The 22,649-nt window shown below is 48.3% G+C and overlaps 1 protein-coding gene across 1 annotated transcript; it reads left to right on the top strand.

The window, feature by feature from the left end:
• Positions 1–834: 834 nt before the first annotated feature.
• Positions 835–22,282, top strand: LOC149346397 (uncharacterized). Its single transcript, XM_089585393.1, has 6 exons — positions 835–2,137; positions 4,236–4,597; positions 7,052–7,500; positions 11,409–11,658; positions 15,099–15,360; positions 21,468–22,282. The coding sequence occupies exons 1-6, from the start codon at positions 835–837 to the stop codon at positions 22,280–22,282; spliced, it is 3,441 nt and encodes a 1,146-aa protein (XP_089441519.1).
• Positions 22,283–22,649: the final 367 nt, after the last annotated feature.

The raw sequence follows: 22,649 nt of genomic DNA, 5'->3' as shown, positions 1-22,649 counted from the left end.
GCACATGATGTGACGTCACGTGATGACATCACACCGGCTGCAGATGGGGCCTCATATCGCGCCGTCGGACGTCACCCGGCGGAGGCCTCCACGCTTCGGTTCGCGCTGTCGCGCGCGACGCGGCGGCGGCGCCACCATCGCTGCATCACGTGATATGTGACGTCACGCCAGGGATGAAGCGGCGCGCGCCCGCCGTCGCGTCAGTCTCTGCTCGCAACCGCGCCAGCGTCTTTGCGCCGGGCGCGTATGCGGTCAAGATGCCTCCAAACGCTAAGGACGTTAATAATAGGAATGCAAAACGAATAAGTGGGGAAACAGTTTAGACTTGGTGTTGTGCAGAAATGCTCAAAGACAATACAGAATAAGTGACGTGCAAACCAAAAGTCATGCATTTACGGACCATAAGAGTGTGTTTGTCGGGCTGCAAAGAATAAAGTACGACGATTAACCTAAAACCACGTCTCCGTTACTTAGCCCCATCCACACTGAGGCAGCTGCTTAACATGCTTCGCATCCACTGGGCTTAACCTTGATAAGCCTCCAATTTTTTTATTCTGCACACATTTTAGGGGCATGAGAAAGATATCGTCTTTTCGTGTTTGCTTGTGAGGTAGTTTTTTCTCACTAAAAGAAAAGACGAACGCTGCAAGCTTGTTTGTTTGTTTGTTGCAAGCGCTATTATGGCAAATGGACGAAAAAGAAGACCTGCATTTCCACGAGCTCTAGCCAACGGCCGTTTTCCTCTCACGCCAGCTCTGAGCATCGAAGCACAGACGTTTGTCGCCGTCGCCTTTCTTCCAGGTCGTCAAATCAAATCAGGCAAAGCTGTTTAAGATGCGACGTTCCAGTTCGCCGAGCAACCAGCGGAAGACCTACTCGAGCCAGTCATCGGCTCAACGGTCATTGTCTTCGTCTCCTACTCAAAGGTTCGAGTCTCCTGAATGGGAACCGGCGAGCCCCGGAGCGCCTTTCAGAGCAGAAGGTATGAGCCCCACCACCCAGTTCAGCGTAGGCTTTGTCCAAGCCGAAGGTGTTACCTTTTGCGAGGAACTGCAAGTTGACATGGAACGCCAAAACACAATTCTTTCTCCAGATGACAATCTGCCCGACCCCTCGGAATGCCAGCAAGGGGTAAATGATCCAGATGAAGGCAAGGCACCCGGAACGCGAAATGATAGTCACAGCTGCCAAGAAACACAGCAGGTATGCCCTCTTGCACGTGATCAGGACTCTATGAAAGCAGGACCTGTCGCCCCCTTCCTTCCAAATGAGCTGGGCGGCATGGACGAAGCAGGGGCATCACCCCTTTTGGCTTCGCTCGCCCAAATTGAGCCAATGGACGCAGGAGACTGCACGGACATACCTGAGGAAGTTACCTTCGCTTCGCGATCGGACAAAAGAAGGAGCCTGAAAGCCTCCTCACCCAAAGGAGAAGACCACCACCTGAGCTGTATCGACAGATCTCTGCTTCCCACCCGCACTACACTCCTTGGCCAAAACATCGGGATGATCCGGTCGGAAACTTCAAGGGCGCCTTCATATGATTGCGAGCGTGAGGAGCCGAGCAGTCCGCTGAAGCGCCGAGTGATGCCGTTAGGGTGGAGACTGGGAAAGAGAGTACCTGCCAAGGTTCTCTCTTCGCCTACAATTACATCACCCGAAGGCCATTCCGAAGCCAGCGACGCCGCATCGTGGAAGAGGGTGCTGGAACCCTACTGTCAGCAGCCTGCAGATGAAGTAGACACGGAAATTTGTTCTCCAAGTTTGACACCGTCTTCGCCGTCAACTTCAACGGGGCGTTCGCCGAGACGTTCGTGGACTTCGGTCTTAACCAAGGGCGCGAGCGGTCGAAAGATTCCAAGGGCCACCACCTTCTTTGCCCGTCTGAGGCGGACCTCGAACTCACCATCTCGTGAGAAGCCGGTGCTCAAAAGCCTCGGTCGTCTGAGCTCCGCGTCCGACATCGAGTGGGCCTGCGAGGAACCAGAGCCACGGGCTCCAGCCGCCGGGATTCCAGCCACCCTTGTCAATCCCAGTACGGACAAGGATTCCAACAACGCCTACCTTCACGACGAAGAGTACGACAGCAACCTGGGGAAGGTCCAGGAGATTCCTCTGACGACAGACCCGTACGAGGGTAAGCACAGCAGGATTGCGCAAAGCAACAGCGTTTATTTTCCTTTTATAGTACACACATTACAGTACTTCGTTCGACTTTAGAACAGGTACCATAATCTAGTTATCTTTGTTGCTTTTCTGACTAGACCATCATCCACGTCAGAGGCCGAAAACTTATCATTCCTTACTCTGTGCACTTTGCAGATTAATATCCCGAAGGGACTCAAGTTCTATAAAGGACATCGTATTGAAGGGCTCCGGATTAATGAGAACAGCCTGGATTGCTTAATTTGCGCTGACGTTGCTCAGCACAAAAGTGTTTTTGTACTGCGTCGCCACTGCCTTAGGCTGTCGCAGCTTGGATAAAACTCGCATTCAGGGGATTAGCAGCTGAACGCTAAAAGCCATGAGGCTCCTCGGCGCGGGTACGCTTAATATTTGGGTTGCTGGCAGGGCTATACTATAACGAGAAACAGCTGTGCTGGAAAGACTGTAACAAGGAGGAATAAACAGTAGCGCTGACAGTCAACTGAAATTGCTTTATGGCGCGAGGCAATAAATCGGAATGTGTTGTGAGCCTATCTTTCTCTTAAAAACGCAAGCAAAAGTACAAATGCAAAATCTCACGCGTGATGACGACTATCGATGATTTTGTTACGCATATTTGTCATCTTCCAATATTCATGGTGGCTAATTATTCTACTGGCCTCCACTCATTGAAAAGTACAAATCCAAAATCTCAGGCGTGATGACAACTATCGATGATTTTATGCGAATATTTGTCATCTTCCACTATTCATGGTGGCTGATTGTTCTACCGGCCTCCACTTATTGAAACTGCATGGGTGCCGTATATTTTGTGCGTCCGCGACTCACGGCTAATTTGGAGAGTTTTGAACTTAGCCTGCAATAGAAGAGTGCAGCCTCTAGAACGAGCAGGTGCCCACAGGCTTAATAACAAATACCTGGACGGAGTGTAATTAGTTTTTGCTAACTTCATCCAGTACTGATATTATTTACGTTGGAACACTGGCACTCGCTGAATACTCTTCGAATGAACGGAAGTTTCCGACAGGTATCGCGAATCACGCCCACGTCAAAATCGCGAGGCCCACGCGGCTGCAGATTGTGGATACCGGTACGGAAGCGTGTCTTCAGGCACCGTTAAAGAACCCCAGGTGGTCGAAATTTCCGGAGCCCTTCACTACGGCGTCCCTCATAGCCTGAGTTGCTTCGGGACGTTAAACCCCAATAAACCAAACCAAACCTTCTTGAGCGAGGAATTGGTTACTTACGTAGGAGCGAAGTTGAGGCATGTTCCGTTGTTCTTTAGTTACTTCAGCAAACAAACAACACTACGTTCCTCTTAACTGCGTCAAGACAAAAACATTTGCGTGCAGTCAGCAGTTGTGCTTGATACCTTTCCTCATGGTTCTTCGATCCACGCTCTCTTTCATTGTTTTATTTGGTAAAATGCTTTTCAAGAGACGATACGCTCGCTAATAACCACAACGGTATGTGCGATGAGTTGCATCAATTCATGCGTATTTCTGGTTGTTTTGCCTGAAAGAAAAGTTTAGGGGTCGCACTCATCAAGCTCGGCACTACGCAATGCCAGCCTAGATTCTTTCTTGAGTCGACTGAGGTCAAGGAGCTTGACGCACTGATCATTAGGAACATTTTTATGTGCAGTTAAACCTTCCAGGAATGATGTTGCTCTTACTGCAATGACGCTTTGCAAGGAAAAGTATTCGAGATTACTGACATCACACGTTAAAGATCCCCAGGTGGTCTAAATTATTCGAGAGCCCTCCACTATGGCACTTCTTTTTGCCTTTCTTCTTTCACTCCCTCCTTTATCCTATCCCTTACGCCGCAGTTCAGGTGTCCACCGATGTGAGAGACATACTGCGCAATTTCCTTTCCTCAAAAACCAATTTTGAAGTTTACTAGCGACTTTAAGTGAGAGATAGAGAGAGAGAAACTTTTCGGGGCACGCCCCAGGGTCCCCGCACGACCCCAATGCACTCAAGTGATTATGTTCCTAAGGTCCATAACACTGGTACTATAATTTTGGATTTATCAACAGCCAGTCCACATCGAGTGTCTTCTCGCAGTTCGAACTTCAAAGCTGCCGAGGCTCCTAAGCCTGAAGGAAAAATCCTTCGGAAACCGCTTTGGAAAGTCCCTGACAGCGATGATCATTGCTCTCGCGATGATACTGGCAGGCGTGCTCATCGCCGCGGCCGTGCTGGCGCAGTCTGTCGCCTTTCGGCAGATAACGCTGATGCGCGTCCCCGAAGACCTGAAGCAGTTCTGCACGGGAGGCGCCAAACCGGCGCAGGCAGGAGGCTGTGTGGCGGCGGTGGAGCATTTGTCGCATGCCATGGACTGGTCCGTTGACCCGTGCTCCATCCTAGACGAGTTCGTGTGCGGACACTGGCGGAGGTGGAACCCACGGCGACTCCCTTACAAACTGGTATTCATGTCGACGTAACTATTAGACTCTGCGCACTTGAAGATGCGCCAGCTTTTACATTTAAGTTTTCAAGCTGTAATGAGCAGTTAACATTTCTGTTCAGAAACAGAATTAGGAAAATTTTTCTTAGAGTAGTGAAAGCGCCTTGAGGAGTAGAGTTTTAGGGAGCTGTATTTTAAGCGTATTAGGTCATGTTTCTTGAACGAACTGCCTTGATTGACTTAAAAAAACAAGTTCGTAATACGTTAACGTTAGTCATCGCTATCTCCATCCGCCCACACTTAGGTTGGGCGAAACGCGCGGTCCCTGGAAGGTAAAACATATGCACCCAGAGGCTTATGTGTGCGTCGCTCTGGGAGGAATTTGTCGGAAACTGGGGGTCCAATTTTTTAAAACCAAAATCAGGTTCTTAAAGTTTTTCCTAAGCAAAATTTATTGCCTGAGGAGCGGGGATGACTGCCTACAGCGAATGCAGCCGGGAGAAAACTGTCTAGAAGAGTGTGAAAACCAAAGAAAGTACTCTGTAATATTGTGCACAAAGCGGCGCTCAGACCACACCGATTTCTCTTAACCCATCGTAACTTTTGAGACTGCTTATCTCGTAAGTAACGGTTGGTTACTGTACAGCCTAATAAAGCTTCGTCCTATGGGACGCCAAGTCACGATAGAGGTCGTATAGCCATGTAGGAGCAACATGAGGGTGACCAGGACGATCCTGTGGAACCATTCATAGCAATAAATAATGGAATGGGGCAGCTGTTGATCTGAACACGACTGCAGTGTGCAGTCAGCCTACCTTGACCGAGAAAGTCCCTTTAGAGTTATCCCTATAACCCTCATTTCACAGCGAAGAAGTTCTTCGTGTGTACTGGAGGGCGCACACTATTCCCCACTGAACTGTGCTTGAGGAGTATGGTGGCTGGCCGGAAAAGGCGAAAGGCTTTGCAACGGCTGCTCGGCTTACGTATCTGCATCGCGATGATCAACAACGAACACACTCAACTGCATTAGTGCATGCTTACGTCTTGCGTTGTAATTCGTCGCGCACTCTGAACGTAAACATGTACCAACTCGCCTAGCGGTCTGGCATTTTTAGAGCAATACAGTCACATCATTAGCGTAATTCATGTAGCTTGCGTCTGCAGCTTAATCCCTTAAGCCCCTAAGTTATTTGCTGTGAAAAGTAACTTAATTTACAGATTTTTACGTGCTCACATTTTTTCTTATGTTGATTTTCAAAATATTTTGGCTGATTGGTTCCTGATCGCTAGAAACCCAAAATAAAAAGGAAAGCTATGTTTCGAAAAGCTTTCCTTCAGTGCTCGTTACCGTTATGAGGTCACGGGTTCTGATGACGCAGCAGTGATTTCCATAGACTCGATGGTGCAGAACATAATGAAACCATTTAGACTGATGGACATGACTACCTGGCCATTGGCAGTGAAAGCAAAACAGCATCAGCTTCATACAGTTTCACGAAGACCTTCTGCTGCCAGAGAATCGGCCATAAAAATGGACATTTCAAAGGCACGATAGAAGCGGCGAATAAAAATAACTATGGCGATAAATTTGCAGCGATGAAAAATATTCATGAAGCCTTGAACGAAGAAAAAAGTTTAAGAAATAAGTTTTGCAGCAGCTCTGATATCGAAGAGACCTAAGTGTTCATAAAATACTTACCCATTGAACGGTATTGAAACAGAGGCGTGCGTTTTCTTTCTGACGTTGCATTTTTCAGAAATATGCCGCGTGCTGTGGTTGGCTTATCTGCTTCCAATAAGATTTTCTTGCGACATCTAGAAAACGTGTCAAGGACCCTGGACATCGTGCACCGAGCATTTTTAAAGTATTCCGGAAGTTTACGCAAACAAAAAGCGGCGGTCGTACTCGCAGCTGTGTCAAGTGGTTTGTACCTAACCGGCTTCTGATCATCTCTATCAGTCCGTACAATAAATGCTTGTATTTCACATGAATGATGATGAAAAGGGCGAAATACATTTTGAGACCTTCAATAAAAAGCAATTCGGGCAGTATTTTGTAACTCATCTGTGTACAATGTTCAGGATTAGTCAGATTGACATGTATGAATTCCGTAATGTTTTCCGGTCTTCACTGCGAATAGAAGCACAACGCTTACTTGGAATTTTTATGCATAAGTATTGTTTTGTTAATTGTATTCTAGATTTATTTCAAATCTTGTTTGATGAAGTCCACTTGCACTGTAATTTATTCTGTGACCACTACTGCCTTGTTTGGGCCCCCAGGTACTTTTCAAGCTGTCATAAAACAGCTTTTTCGCCTGGGGGCCTTCAACGTAGAGTTGAAAATAAACGAATAGAATTGAATTATGTGCTATGCTCCGACTTGTGAAATCTGAAAGAATATTAAATGCCATCCATCTACATGCCACTTAGATATAATGAGTGCGTACAATGTGGTCTGCCTACATTCTAGGAGAGCACGGACAACTTGACAGCCAGCATCGATGAGTTGTTCCAGCACATCCTGCGCAACCTGGACTTGTACGGCCACGAGGAAAGGATCATGGCCGTCTTCTACAACAGCTGCCGCTCCTTCATCTTTAGGAGGGATGAGCGGATCGCGACAGCGGCCGACGTCATATCTGCGTTGGGCCTCCGGCAGAGCGCGTTGACCACCAACGACTCGGTGGACATGGGGCTTTTTCTCAACTTTGTGGTGGGGTCCAGTTTGCGGTCCGGGCTGTCCTCCATGATCAACGTGTATTCCAGGGCAGGGATCGTCCACGTAAACATGGGACAGAGCCTGCGTTCTTCACTGGGCGTCACTAAAGTCGTTCCCTTTCTTCGTGAGGCACTCAATGACACGGGTCTCGGAGGTGAGGCTCTGGACCCGCTTCTCTACGTCGACGTCGATGTTCACAGGTGAGGGCAACATGTCGGATGTGTCCGCGTGTGAGAGAGGCACTGCGCTGTAGAAAAACAAATCCAAATTATTGTTCAAAAGGCGTAAATCTTGTGTTTTGTTAGTGTTGTTTTTAAATGGAATTGTCCGCCATGTGCCCTGACTGAATAAGGTTTCCGCATATGCTACAACATGTAGCCGAATTCACAGTGCTATGTCAGTGCGAGGTAATGCAGCAGACAAATAAAAAGTCGCCAGTGTACCGTGGTATTTAAAGAAAAAAGATATTTTTGTATTTGCGGGATGATGTTTCCGCAGCTATAAAATTGGTACAGTTCGCAAACTATGCTTCATTTTCGAAGCCAAAAATAACTTCAAGTCAGGTACAGCAGCACTTGCCATCAAGTGTGTGATAGTCGCTTGATTCTGCTTGTACGAAGCTGATACCAAAAGTAATGAGCAAGATTTTTTTAGAAATTATTGCGTTGAATTGCTGGAAAGGACACTTCATCCTATTTTTCACAGTTTTGTTTGTTTTTCCACGTAGTCCACATTTCAACGTACACAATTTCGCCAGAGAATTGGAAGGTTGAATATACCCCTGTGGTTGATGTTCGTTCTAGATTTAGTGACACACTGCTGCAAGGTTCGCCTTTGATGTCTGTGACTGCTGGCCTCGCAGGTTTTTCTTCTATATACCGAAACAAGTGAAAATAACGAAGAGCCAGATCAGGTTGTAAAGCGAGCTCAGAAAAACTTGCGGCTTTACTTTGTAAATGTTCTCCAATTTTAGGTGAGCAGCGTGAGGACTGGCTTCTTCGGGCTGTATCGTCACGTTTTATGCAGGAAGCTTATCGATGCATGCACAACGGAGTTTCTCTCTGGTTCTCACTCCATCGGCCATGCGTGACGGAGTGAGAAGCATTTATAGTTTGCCTCAGATTATGAAAATAAAGCTAAATGACACCTTACGATTCTCAGAAGACCGCAGCCATGACTGACAGAAGACCGCGGCCGCATATTTTTTGCGTTCTTTGTTGAGGAAGAGTTTGAGTGGGGCCATCACACGCTCTGTAGCTTTGCTTGAGGCCCAAAGTGGGGAAATCGGCTTTGATAACCGGTAGGAATGCTCAACGTGACGTGATTTTTATTTCGGTATAATTTCAGAAGTTCTGAACTGGTGGTATTGCGCTGAACGTTGTGACGCTGGTCAATAGGCGTGGAACGCAGGGGCTGTAATTTCTCCAGTAACCTAACTTTTAGTAACCTTCTGCACTGCATTGTGCCCCATTTCAAACATTATTTCTGTCTAATTTATAGTTACTCGCATGGCTTTTTAAGCATGAAATGCTTTTAGCTCCCGTTGTCGGCAGTGTGGTGACGTCACGCCGAGACCGAGAGCCATCATCCGGGCACTGAAATCCACTCATCCGGGCACTGAATTCCAGTTATCCGGGCACTGAATTCCAGTTATCCGGGCACTGAATTCCAGTTATCCGGGCACTGAATTCCAGTTATCCGGGCACTGAAATCCAGTTATCCGGGCACTGAAATCCACTCATCCGGGCTCTGAAACGAGAACATCCGGGCACCGTACGAGACTTAACGAGATTTAACGAGACTCTCTAAGCCCTCCTACGCGACCGGCATGCAAGCGCCGGTTGGTCTCCAAACGAGACAAAAAATAACTGCTGCCAGTGCCTTCTCAATGTTTATCAAGATATCAATGGAGCTGTGGGTTTGATAATGCACGTAATTATAATTTCCGATTTCTAATAACGCGTGCAAAAAGCACATAAATGCCACGTTACACTTCGTTGTCATACGTGATCCGGGGGAGAAGCGCTGCGTTCAAAGGGCAAGGCATCGCGCCGAACGGGTGGTGGCGTTCCTCCCTTCCATTACGGTGCGGTTCGGGTGTCCACCGAGATGGCAGAGAATTACTGCGCCATTTCCTTTCCTCAAAAAACCTTGCGTTCAAATGGCAAGGCATCGCGCTGAACGGGTGGTGGCGTTCCTCCCTTCCTGTACGGTGCGGTTCGGGTGTCCACCGAGATGACATTAGGCCCGTAAACATTTCATGCTTACTCTACTCTCGGTTACGGGAGAGGCAGAGAATTTTTTTAAGCATGAAATGCTTTTAGCCCCCGTTGTCGGCAGTGGGGTGACGTCACGCCGAGACCGAGAATCATCATCCGGGCACTGAAATCCACTCATCCGGGCACTGAAATCCACTCATCCGGGCACTGAAATCCATTCATCCGGGCACTGAAATCCAGTCATCCGGGCACTGAAATCCAGTCGTCCGGGCACTGAAATCCAGTCGTCCGGGCACTGAATTCCAGTCATCCGGGCACTGAATTCCAGTCATCCGGGCTCTGAAACGAGAACATCCGGGCACCGTACGAGACTTAACGAGATTTAACGAACTTAACGAGATTTAACGAGACTCTCTAAGCCCTCCTACGCGACCGGCATGCAAGCAACGGTTGGTCTCCAAACGAGTCACAAAAAATAACTGCTGCCAGTGCCTTCTCAATGTTTATCAAGATATCAGTCGCGCTGTGCGTTTGATAATGCACGGAATTATAATTTACGATTTCTAATAACGCGTGCAAAAAGCACATAAATGCCACGTACACTTCGTTGTCGTACGTGATCTCGTAGGGGCTTCGCGCATCAAAGCAAAGCTGCGCAGGTGCACAGGGGCCCGGGGGAGAAGCGCTGCATTCAAAGGGCGAGGCATCGCGCTGAACGGGTGGTGGCGTTCCTCCCTTGCTTTACGGTGCGGTTCGGGTGTCCACCGAGATGACATTAGGCCCGTAAACATTTCATGCTTACTCTACTCTCGGTTACGGGAGAGGCAGAGATTTTTTTTTTGATGATTGCGCCGATGTTCTCCTTGTTGTCTTTAGTTGTGGTGGTCCGAGGGCGACCACTCAGAAGCTGATGTTCGATGCTCCATTGGCCGCATTGAAAATGCTTGACCCATCTTAAAGCACTGGTAGAGCTCATACATGCGGTGCCATGAGCAATCCGTTGGCTCTAATTATTTTATTCGGCAGAAATTTCCTGTTTACCGCGATATTTTGTCACCACACGTTGACAGAACGAGACGTCGTGGAGTGCCATCTTTTAATGCTCTGGTGTATAGATGACGGAACCGGTTGATGCCAAATGACAATCTATGATAGCAGGAGTGATAGTGTCACACATCAAAAAAGTTCCTTTCTTGCCCACGTGCAAAAGATTGTTGATTATTAGTTTAAGTACGATCGCATCAGGCTTGGTCCGACTTCCCGTGTTACCAAAATTACCAGGCTGTTATGAACGTGGAAAAAGAGGACTGGTTGCAGGACAGCGACAGTTCTGTCGGCAGTCCTTGTCGGAGTCGGCAATAACCTGTGGGGAGTGAACCTTAGTCATCGTCATCCCTCTCCAGATTAGTCTCCTATACGATGAGACACCGTAAGGGCAGCTTGGTTAGTTAGGATGGTTCATGCTAAGAACGGCATTTCTAGCATATCCTGACCAAAACAAGCTTGAAAAATGAAACAGTTGTACAAGAGGACACATTGTGCGCAGCTTAACTGCATGTCACACAGGCATTTGTATTGAGCTGACTGGCTGGGCTAACTTCAATGCTTGACATGGTAGCTGCTAATACGTCCCTCTGTTTCCCGCTCATGTCGTAGATAGAAGGAGCAGCTATAAGAATGATAGGAAATTTACTCGGAGGTGTAATGTTCTGCCATGAAACATCAGCACCAGAAAAAAAATCACTTTTTTTCAAAGTCACTGCAAAGGCGCGTCTTAACAATCTAGAAACCCTTCACTAGTGGACAACTGGGCTTAAAATCTTGATAGTTTAAGCTTTAAAGCCAGTGAAAATCAGCATGACTAGCAATAATGGGTCTCCGCCTCCCAGAATCGTGGACGAAGCGCCCAAGTTGGAGCAGTTCGTGAATGTCAGCGCTGGACTCTTGGGGACACAATACTTCTTCGGTGTCAACCTCGTGGAAGTTGTCAACCGCGCTCTTCCCAATGGTGTTCCGGTCCACACGGCCGACACTGCGGTCGCCGCGAGGTGCCTGTCTGAAATGCAGGCAACCATCGCTGCAGTGGCCGCCAAACCCCGCATGGCCTACATCTACACCTCACTGGTCCTGGTGTCGCAGGTGAGGTATACGTGCTTGTTTTGAGGCGCACAGTTGCAGTTTTAGTCTCTCTTAGTGAACGCCATTAGTAATCGAGTCCCGCTTTGTGAATGCATACCAGTAGCGACATTCTAGCGTTGCGCTTGAGTTGCGTTGAGACGCGACTCAGCAACTACTTGGAGGATAATGAGCTCCTCCCTAACAGCATGTATGGTTTTAGACCAGGATTGTCAGCGCAGGATGTATTCCTCCAACTACAACATCAGATACTGGAAACCAAAACAAAGGATACGAAAGTCATATTAGGAGTAGACCTCAATAAGGCCTTTGATCACGTTACCCACGCGGCTATCCTAACGAACCTACAATCCCTCGACGTTGGACAACACATGTACAACTGCATTCGCGATTTCCTCAGTAATCGCACGGCCCATCTCTCCTTCGGCCCGCATTCCTTAAACGACATCAACATCGGAGCACGAGGCACCCCACAGGGAGCGGTCCTCTCCCCGACTCTCTTTAACATAGCCATGATAGGATTACCTAAATTACTCAAGTCGATACCCAACCTTCACTTCAGCTTCTATGCCGATGACATTACACTATGGACATGCCGAGGTAGCGACGCGGATATAGAACACCGCTTACAAACAGCACTAAATATCATTTGCACGTACGTCCATGATAGAGGGCTCTCATGCTCCCCCACGAAATCGCAACTTTTCATATACAAACCCCACCGAATGTCTGGCACACCGCCCAATATTCAGCTCGTTTTGGGCAAGGAACCGATTCCCACAGTGCCAAAGGTTCGCATACTGGGAATGTTTCTCACTACTTCTGGCTCTCACACTGACACGATCCAAGCGCTACAAACGCACACACAACAAGCCACTAGGCTCATCAAACGTGTGGCACACAGAAAATCGGGCCTACGGGAACCAAACACGCTTCGACTAACACAGGCTTACATCACCAGTAGAATAACATATGCACTACCGTATCTGCCCCTCTTAGCGAAAGATAGAGAACGCCTAGACGGCCTCATTCGGAGCAGTACGCGCACAGCTTTACGCCTTCCCCCATGCACTTCCACAGAGCGCCTTCTTCGACTAGGAATACATAACACTTTCGAGGAACTGTGTGAGGCCACCAAAACGGCACAACTAGCCAGACTCACACGCACCCCTGCAGGACGAGCTCTGCTGCAGTCTCTTCGCATATCGCCTGTCGGAGTTATACCCGGCATTGACACAATCCCCACTCCCATAAGAGCTGCAGTTCAGATACCCCCCCTCCCTAAACACATGCACCCGGAGCGCGATAAAAAGCGCAGAGAGGCCCGAGCCTTAGCGCTACACAGCGCTTACGGAGAGGATCCCAATGTAGCATATACTGATGCCTCGCTCTACGCATCAGGCGCACAGGCAGCTATAGTGGCTGTTCGCAGTGACGGCAGCCCCATCACGGCAGGAACCATTCTTACCTCATCCATAACCACGGCAGAGGAAGCGGCTATCGCTCTAGCCATCTCCTCTTCAGCCGCTACCAAAATTATATCCGATTCGCAAACAGCAATCCTAAATTATAGCACTGGTCGTGTCTCTCGGCAAGCCAGCAGCATACTCCGACGCTGGAATCCCTCCAGAACCGTAACGCTCATCTGGGCGCCAGCACATGCCGGACTACCCGGAAACGAGGAGGCGCATGCCCTCGCCCGAGATCTTACCCTCCGGGCGGGTGAGCACACCGCCTCCTCTGTCGAAGGGGAGTGCCTGTTAAATTTCAGTGACATCCTACAACACTATCGTTCCAACAGACAGATATACGCACCTCCTCACCCTTCGCTATCAACCACGCAATCAACTTTCTGGCGCAGGCTTCAAACTCGCACACTCCCATACCCGATAGTCATGCACGGACGCTTCCCTGACCTATTCTCCTCCTCCTGTCGACTATGTGGCAAACCAGGCGACTTTCTGCATGTTCTGCTCACCTGTTCCACTTACCCGCACCCCCCTCCCCCAGAGGTGGCACTCACTTACTGGGAACAGCTGATGTCCAGTTCAGCACTCCAAGATCAACGACTCGCCATCACCAGTGCCTCTAACAGGCTGGCCCTCCAGGGTCTGGCACACCATTTGTAAGGGAGGAACCCACTGTGTGGGCCACTCCCGCAGGCCATGAGGGGGGCTCTGCCCCCCACCTGTAATTTGTCATGGCCAATAAAGATTACACCACCTTGCGCTTGAGGGCAGTGTGTAGCTTTAGCGGAAGCTTTGCATCTTGTTCGAAAACGCAGTTTTGGCATATTTTGTTTTGAGGCGTGGTTTCCCGTTATCGGGGCTATTGAATGATTGTCGAAGAGCTTATTTCGATGAGACGCTCGTGTAGGACTCACCATTACCGCCTTCCGGTTTTGTTTCGGTCTTAAATCAGTCGGTAGGTGTTGCAACTACTTAGATGGACACGGAAAGCGGAAAATTTCTTTAATGCAAGTGCACGAAGAAACATTATCCCCACTCCCCTTTTTTCAAGTGTTTTATTTCCGTCTTGTTGTTACATCTCAGGTTACTTTTGGAAAAAAAGGACACAAATAGCAGTGCCATCCTTTGATTTCCTTATATTCATGGACTGTTGGCTGTGGTAACTGCTGCAATGAACTCTGCACTTCCTTATTCTGGTTTTCTTTGGCAAATATCTACGTTCGATCAGAAAAGGAACACTTAGCATGTGATGGGTAAGGAGGCGCAAAAAGAAAACTTGATGAGAAGAAATATACCAACTTGAAAGACTCCCTATGTGTGTAGTACGTAACCCTGTACCAAATGCTTGTGTATCATGCAAGTCACCGAACAAATCAACAATTGCGACTAAAGGCTTAAACAAATAATTCCTCTAGAGGTGGTCTAAAAGTATTTTGAATAAGTGCCGCTCCTTAGTGTTTATCTTATCGCTTAGAGAGTATTTTCAGGGATATATCATATGTTACTCCTAAACCCAGTAGATCATGTTACCAGTATCAAAAAGGTATGATATGATGGGTGCAGCATCGAAAAGAAGCCCGTGTGCTATGAAGGGCGCCAAAGTGCAGTGCTCTGGATCGACTGCTTTGGGCCACCTGGTGTTCATATGGACTAACATCACACAGCGCATCGAAATTTTTACATTTCGACTTCAGTGAAATGAGGTCGCCATCATTAAGATGTGGTCCCGCGACCAAAGGTTCAGTAATCAAGTGCTATAGACACCGTGCCGCCAGAACGGGCAGAAATCATCATTTCAACGTATTGCTTAAAGCTTAGAGAGCAATAAAAACTGTCAGTGTGGTTTCCCAGTGGTCTGAAGTTAAGATGCCGGAGTGTCAAAATTTCGCGGGACGTTCTGACCTCCACCCAACCGACCTCCTCTCACCGTAATCACACAGCTGACTCTGGCTTTGCGATACTGATGTGTTTTAGGTCATGAAGTACGTCTACGTCCTTTCCCACGGAGACAGTGTCAACGACCTCTACGTCACCAAGACATGCGTGAAAATAACGGGCGACCACTTCAAAGCGCTGTTCCCCCACTGGGTGACGCATACGCTGGTGGGACGAACAGGACTCGCCGAGTTTCATGACATGAAGGAGTCACTTCGGCGGGCTTTCGTCCTCAGTCACACCGCGATGGAGTTTCATCTCAGCGAGAGTGTCCTGGATAATGTACCAATTAAGGTTATCGGTAAGCGTGTTTTCTTGTACCCCGACTGTAGAAGCCATAATTTCGCGCTGGTAAGCAGGTTTCTTTCGATATAATCATACCATGCTACAGCTGAGCTCCGTTTTAATTAAGTCGGAGTGGCTCCGCGATCTATTTATCACTCATCGCCGTTGTGACTTTACATTGCGAGCCTCGCTGCAACGGTCGCATGCGAACAGAGTTCATCGTGCCACGGTGTATTGGCGTGAAGCCTTGTAACGTTTGTTTCTTTGTGCTCGAAGCCACTGGCAAGATGTTTTATAGCTTAGTTTGTGACGCAAGGTGCAACCAGATTGGTCTGAAATTATTTTGGTCACGCGTGAGTCATCATCATCATCATAAGCCTGACTACACCCACTGCAGGGCAAAGGCCTCTCCCATGTCTCTCCAATTAACCCTGTCCTTTGTCAGTTGCCGCCACTGTATCCCCGCAAACTTCTTAATCTCATCCGCCCACCTAACTTTATGCCGTCCCCTGCTACGTTTGCTTTCTCTTGGAATCCACTCCGTTACCCTTAAGGACCAGCGGTTATCTTGCCTTCGCATTACATGCCCTGCCCAAGCCCATTTCTTCTTCTTGATTTCAACTAAGATGTCATTAACCCGCGTTTGTTCCCTCACCCACTCCGCCCTCTTCCGATCTCTTAACGTTACACCTATCATTTTCCTTTCCATAGCTCGCTGCGTTGTTCTTAACTTAAGCTGAACCCTCTTTGTTAGCCTCCACGTTTCTGCCCCATAGGTGAGTACCGGTAGGATACAGCTGTTGTATACTTTTCTCTTCAGGGATATTGGTAAGCTACCATTCATGATCTGAGAGAACCTGCCATATGCGCTCCACCCCATTCTTATTCTTATAGTTATTTCCCTCTCATGATCCGGATCTGCGGTCACTACCTGCCCTAAGTAGACATATTCTCTTACTACTTCCAGCACCTCGCTACCAATTGCGAACTGCTGTTCCCTTGCTAGGCTGTTGAACATTACTTTGGTTTTCTGCATGTTAATTCTTAGCCCCACCGTTCTGCTCTGCCTGTCTAACTGGTTGATCATGCTTTGCAGTTCTTGTCCTGAGTGGCTTAGCAAGGCAACGTCATCAGCGAATCGCAAATTACTCAGGTATTCTCCATTAACTCTTATCCCCAACTCTTCCCAGTCCAGTCCCCGGAATACCTCCTGTAAGCAGGCAGTGAAAAGCATTGGCGAGATCGTGTCTCCCTGCCTGACACCTTTCCGTATTGGAATTTTATTGCTGACTTTATGGAGAACTATACTAGCTGTGCAATCGTTATAAATATCTTCCAATATTTTCACATAATACTCTTCCACACCCTGATTCCGCAATGCCTGCGTCACAGCTGAGGTTTCCACTGAGTCAAATGCTTTCTCGTAATCAATGAAGGCTATATATAGGGGTTGGTTATATTCTGCGCATTTCTCTATCACCTGATTGATAGTGTGAATGTGGTCTATTGTCGAGTATCCTTTACGAAAGCCTGCCTGATCATTTGGTTGACTAAAGTCCAAGGTTGTCCTGACTCTATTAGCGATTACCTTAGTAAATACCTTGTAGGCAACGGACAATAAGCTGATTGGTCTGTAATTCTTCAAGTCCTTGACGTCTCCTTTCTTATGAATTAAGATAATGCTAGCGTTCTTCCAAGCTTCTGGTACTCTCGAGGTCACAAGGCATTGCGTATACAGGGTGGCTAGTTTTTGTAGCACAATCTCTCCTCCGTCCTTCAACAAATCTGCTGTTACCTGATCCTCACCAGCTGCTTTCCCTCTTTGCATTGCTCCTAAGGCTTTCTTTACTTCCTCCTTCGTTACTGGCAGGATGTCCCATTGCTGTGCTCGACTGCCTCTCTCAGTAACTTGATGATTACATTCGCTCCTGTATAGATTTGTGTAAAATTCTTCGGCTAATTCAACTATCTTATCCATATTGCTGATGACATTGCCCTGTTTGTCTTTTAGCGCATACATCTGGTTTTTACCTATGCCCAGTTTTCTCCTCACTGATTTTAGGCTACCTCCGTTCCTTAGAGCATGCTCGATTTTCTCCATGTTAAACTTTCTTATGTCGGCTACCTTGCGCTTATTTATTAACTTCGATAGCTCTGCTAGTTCTATCCTGTCTGTGGAGTTAGAAGCCCTCATGCTTTGGCGTTTCTTAATCAGATCTTTAGTCTCCTGAGATAGCTTGCTGGTATCCTGCCGAACCATCCTACCACCTACTTCTGCGGCGCACTCTGTAACGATAGCTGTAAGATTATCATTCATTGTTTCAACATTACGGTTCGGTGACCAGAACCGACAACGCACTTCCTCACCAGAACAGGATTTGGCCACCCTGGTGTAGTACAGTCGCGAGCAAAAAATATTAGCACAGATCACTGGCGATCAGAATTCGTATATCTCACCGCGTGGCGCTGCGGTACGCAGACCTGCCTAACGGGCCGTTTCCATGTTTGCAGCCTAGGGGGGTACGGCAGGAAGTAAGCTTTATGAAGCGTGCACCGCCGGAGCGTCGAAGTGCCGACCCTACGTGACTGTGCATGCGGCATTCATTTTGGCTCGGCTATCATGAGCAAAGATGGCTTCATTTTATTACTGTTCTTTTTATGTCCGCAATGGCTTGTCAAAAGGAACTCGCGGGAACAATAGATTATAGCGCTGCTTTTAGCCAGAAATTCTGCTGGTCCGTGGAAGTCCGCTGAACCCCCCTAATACTGTAAAATGGGAACGGCCCGGCACTCTCGTTGTCAGCCTCTTCGCCACCCCCAGCGCCACGCGTTGTCATTTCGGCGCTCTGGTGTTCCGTCATGTGTGCTAATCTTTTTTACCCGCGACTGTACTTGGCCACAACCTTCTATGAACAAACCAATTAACCCTCGGCCCTCAGTCCCCAGCGGCTGCGGAGCAACTGACCAAGGCGGCGGTCAGATCTGTGACGCAGCGGAGGGTGCTAAGAATCTCTGGCTCCGGACAGGCCGCCATTGGAAACTGAACCTGGCAACGTTTAACGCAAGAACCTTATCAAGTGAGGCTAGCTTAGCAGTGCTATTGGAGGAATTAGCCGGTATTAAATGGGATGTCATAGGGCTTAGTGAGGTTAGGAGGACAGATGAGGCGTAGACAGTACTAAAGGGTGGGCATGTACTGTGCTATCGTGGATTAGCAGATAGGCGAGAACTAGGTGTGGGATTCCTCATTAATCAGGATATTGCTGGTAACATCGAGGAGTTTTACAGTATTAACGAGAGAGTGGCAGCTATCGTAATTAGGCTTAATAAGAGGTACAGGCTAAAGGTGGTGCAGGCCTACGCGCCTACATCAAGCCATGATGACCAAATAGTTGAAAGCTTCTATGAGGATGTGGAATCGGCGATGACCAAAGTAAAATCACAGTACACTGTACTGATGGGCGACTTTAATGCAAAGGTAGGTAAAAAACAGGCTGGAGACAAGGCGGTAGGTGACTATGGCATAGGTTCTAGGAACAGTAGGGGAGAGTTATTAGTAGAGTTCGCAGATAGAAATAATTTACGGATTATGAATACCTTCTTCCGCAAACGAGCAAACAGGAAGTGGACGTGGAAGAGCCCCAATGGTGAGACTAAAAATGAAATAGACTTCATACTGTGTGCACAACCTGGCATCATAGAGGATGTGGAGGTCCTCGGTAAGGTCCGTTGCAGCGACCACAGAATGGTAAGGTCTCGTGTTAGCGTAGATTTGAAGAGGGAACGGAGGAAACTGGTGAAGCGAAAGGCTATTAACGAGTTAGCATTAAGAGGGAAGGTAGAGGAATTCAGAATGTCGCTGCAAAACAGATTTTCCGCTTTAACTGAAGAAGACGACCGTAATGTTGAAACACGCGTGAGTACTTCTGCGTTATTCGAAATGGTAGCACGTTTCCGAGCCCTATCTCGAAATTTCTTCGTCTGCTGCGTACTGACCGAAGTCGAGTGTTTCAGCGGTTCTGTTGTTCAATGACTGCCACGCGCGCTTGCTGTCATCGCCGCTTTTGATGTCTGTAGTTTTTTGTGGGCGAAGTAAGCGTGATAAATTCGGAGGCTTTTGATATCTTTCTGTGTGCTGGACTTCTTTCACCGGCTTGTGACAGTATACTGCGGAAAACCTCGCTATCGCTCAGTATACCGTTGATATTTGGTGAGAGAACCTTCCACAGGCGCACCGAACGCCACTGATGCAGGGGAACACATTCCCACGAACACAGTATGCAAGTATCGCCAAAGCGCGCCTATTTTTTCGCGGCCGCGAAATGGTTTGAGCGACAGAAATGCGGCAGAGAAGTTACATTTGGGAATTTTTCCCCCTTTTAGAGATTTTCAGGAGTAAATTTTCGTGAAAAGGCAATTGTTATACAGTTGCAAGAAATCCTAAGAGCCAAACTGCCTTTTTCCAATGGGCAGACTCCGCCAGCTGCCGTAGAAAAAGATGTCTTGAAATAGAGATTTCGTGTCTAGATGAGTTAACTGGAAAACGAGTTTTGGAGGAATAGTGCCATAGGGGAGAAGCAGCAACCTGTTAGTAGTAATTATCCCCGTTGTCGTTGCAGTGAAGTCGATATGTGCTGCTGCAAAAAAGGTACGTGGGGGAAATTTCAGCAGGATTGTGTTTGGCTCGCTTTCTGGTAAAAAGTAGCCGCAGGCCGGCAAAAACGCCTATGCAGCTGTGCTTTGTGAAGAATGGACTCACCAGACCGAAAGCTATCATAAAACCATTTTAAACGGACTGAAATCGTGTAAAACAAGGGACGTCATCTCCTTTCTACTTGCTTTCACAATGTGGATGATTTCATTAGTTATTGCTTCTTAGTTAAGTGTCGTAGACGTGCTCAAAGCTGGGTGAAGGTTCTTCGCTACTTGGTATTTCTTTGCACCCGATGCAGGTGCTTTGACTGTGGGCACCTTCTGGTCCCCGGAAGTTGTCGTAATCTTGCCACCGCTGTCACTAATCATGGCCTTGTGGGATTAATGTAACTCCGATAACGCCAAGCCCATCAAGCGCACTGCCCATCAGCCAAGCCGTGTGGTCATGCCGCAAAAACGTAAACTGTTCGTACACCGCACCTGAGAAGCGCGGGTCATATACAGCCAGAGGGGTCGAGAACATGGATATTCATAAGCACAACAATGCTGTCCGTATTCTTTGTGCCACATACCGTGCAAATAAAAAAAAAACAGTTCATTGAAACCCTCGGAGCGCATCATAGCGCAGCGAGCCGGCTATATCGATCAACACGCTGTTGTACAAAGGGTTGTTTACATGAGTTGAGTAGAACAGTACACCGTCGTCAGAATGTCGGCGCCTCGACGCATCGTCTGAATAAAGCACCGTGAGGGCCCAGTTTGAGAAGGAAAACTTTTTCTAGGATTGTGTGCGGTGCTCGAAAGAGTGGGTTATGTGCGGCAGTTTCAGTTTACCGCATCGAATGGGGTAAAAAGAGTTTAGCGCCGTTACAAATCAACGAACTCAGCGAGAAATGGACGGTGGGATTGACTTGAGGTTGTGCTTTAGCCCTCTGGGGCGAAATTTAACTCCCTAAAATCGAGGTATCCAATCCGACGGCTTCCATGGCAGCTTCCTAGGGTAATAACCACACCTAAGTAACTCCATAACAAAGCCTGTTGATGGCTTCGGCTTCTCCTGTTAGCGGCTCGTTCGTCTGCAGCTTAGCTAACATATCTGCTCTTTAGCTAAAAGACGGACAAAGTAGGTCGGAATGCGCAGAACATGCAGGCCTCATCCCTCATTTCCCACTTCCGCTGAGAAGATAAGCATCCCAGTGTAGGGCTCTGTACCACTCTGACTTTTTACATGAATACTATATGTACTTTATCAGTGCTGTGATTTGGGCGTTTTGGTAATGATCCATTGTGAAGAGCGTGGGGAGACGTGACGCATGAAAACAAAGACGAAACACAAGGGCTGCGTCAGCGCTTGCGCACTGCATGGAAGTTTTTTCATCTTGTTATTCCTTTCCTTTCCGAAGCCAGTGTGTTTAGCCGCCAAGGCGGACGGCGACTGATGAAGGTATAACAGCACACCTTTTTCTCCAGGTGAGCGCAACGTATCGGCCTGGCCTCCCACCGCGCCGGCGGGAATCGCGCCCTCTGACTACGACCACCACTTCCTTATGAATGTCGTCCGAGCGAGCCGGGATGCCGTGGACACCGACTACGAGGACCTCGCCGTCGAGCGCCTGCTTGGCGGGGAAATCGTCATCGGCGTAGTCGACGACCAGTGGGAGGTGCTCGTTCCAGCCAACTTCATCACAGCGGACATGGCGTACGCCTCTACCGGACCAGCAGTCAACTTCCCAACGGTTGGCGTATGGCTGATGACAGAATGGATCAGGGCAGCTGTTCTGAAGAAAGAGTTGAGTTACGGTTCCTCTTTTTCCCGGGAAATCTCGGCGGCAGGACCGAATCCGGACCAGGAAGTCCAGAGCAGTCGAGAGAGTGGAGGATGCATCGCCGTCAGCCCAAGAGCAAAGAGCAGCATTGAAAGGTTCGCGGACCTAGAGCAGCTGGAGCTGGTGGACGTCGTGGAGGACAGAGTGGAGTGCACCAAACTGGAAGCGTCCAAAGTTCTAGGGAGGGATGTCTCTGGCATAGAAGCACAGGTTCTCTTCTATGGGAACTGGGCTTTCGAGGTGGCTTCCCTGGCTTTTGAGGCCCGTCGCCGAGAAGTGGCTCCATGGTGGGGGCGGTGGTGGGACGACCGCAAGAGCAGGCAACTGTTCCTCATGCGCTTCTGCCAGACGCTGTGCGGTGATGAGGTCGCCATGGACACGTGCAGGTACCACGCCCTGCAGTCTCAACAGCTGGCCCGGGCGTTTCGCTGCGACGGGCTGCCCGTGGCGAGTTGCTAGACGCTTGGAGGGAAAGCTTATTCGTCGGCAGCTTTCTCATTTTTTATGTATTAATACACCAGTCACATCGGTATGCGCGGGGACGACTTGCAACCGGAACATTACAAATTATCGGTGGCTTTATAGCATCTCCGGTGTTAGCTCATGGGTTATGAGAATTCGTTTCACATACTGTTTTGCGGTTGTAATCTTCTTTTTCATTCCCAATACCTTTTTCAGCAACTGCCTGCTGCCCTCATCTTTCGCGCTTCGATTTTCTCATTGAGGTGATATCCGGTAAAGAATCATTAGAAATAACCAAATTGGGATTGACACTACCTGTTTTGTGCAGGAAATTAAGCAACGTCTCTGTGACAGGCGTCTGCAT

This window comes from Amblyomma mixtum, chromosome 4 (assembly GCF_055824585.1).
Source record: "Amblyomma mixtum isolate Tamu chromosome 4, ASM5582458v1, whole genome shotgun sequence".
Classification (NCBI taxonomy): domain Eukaryota; kingdom Metazoa; phylum Arthropoda; class Arachnida; order Ixodida; family Ixodidae; genus Amblyomma; species Amblyomma mixtum.
The sequence above is the reverse complement of the archived record's forward strand: the minus strand, read 5'-3'. Positions and strand labels throughout refer to the sequence as shown.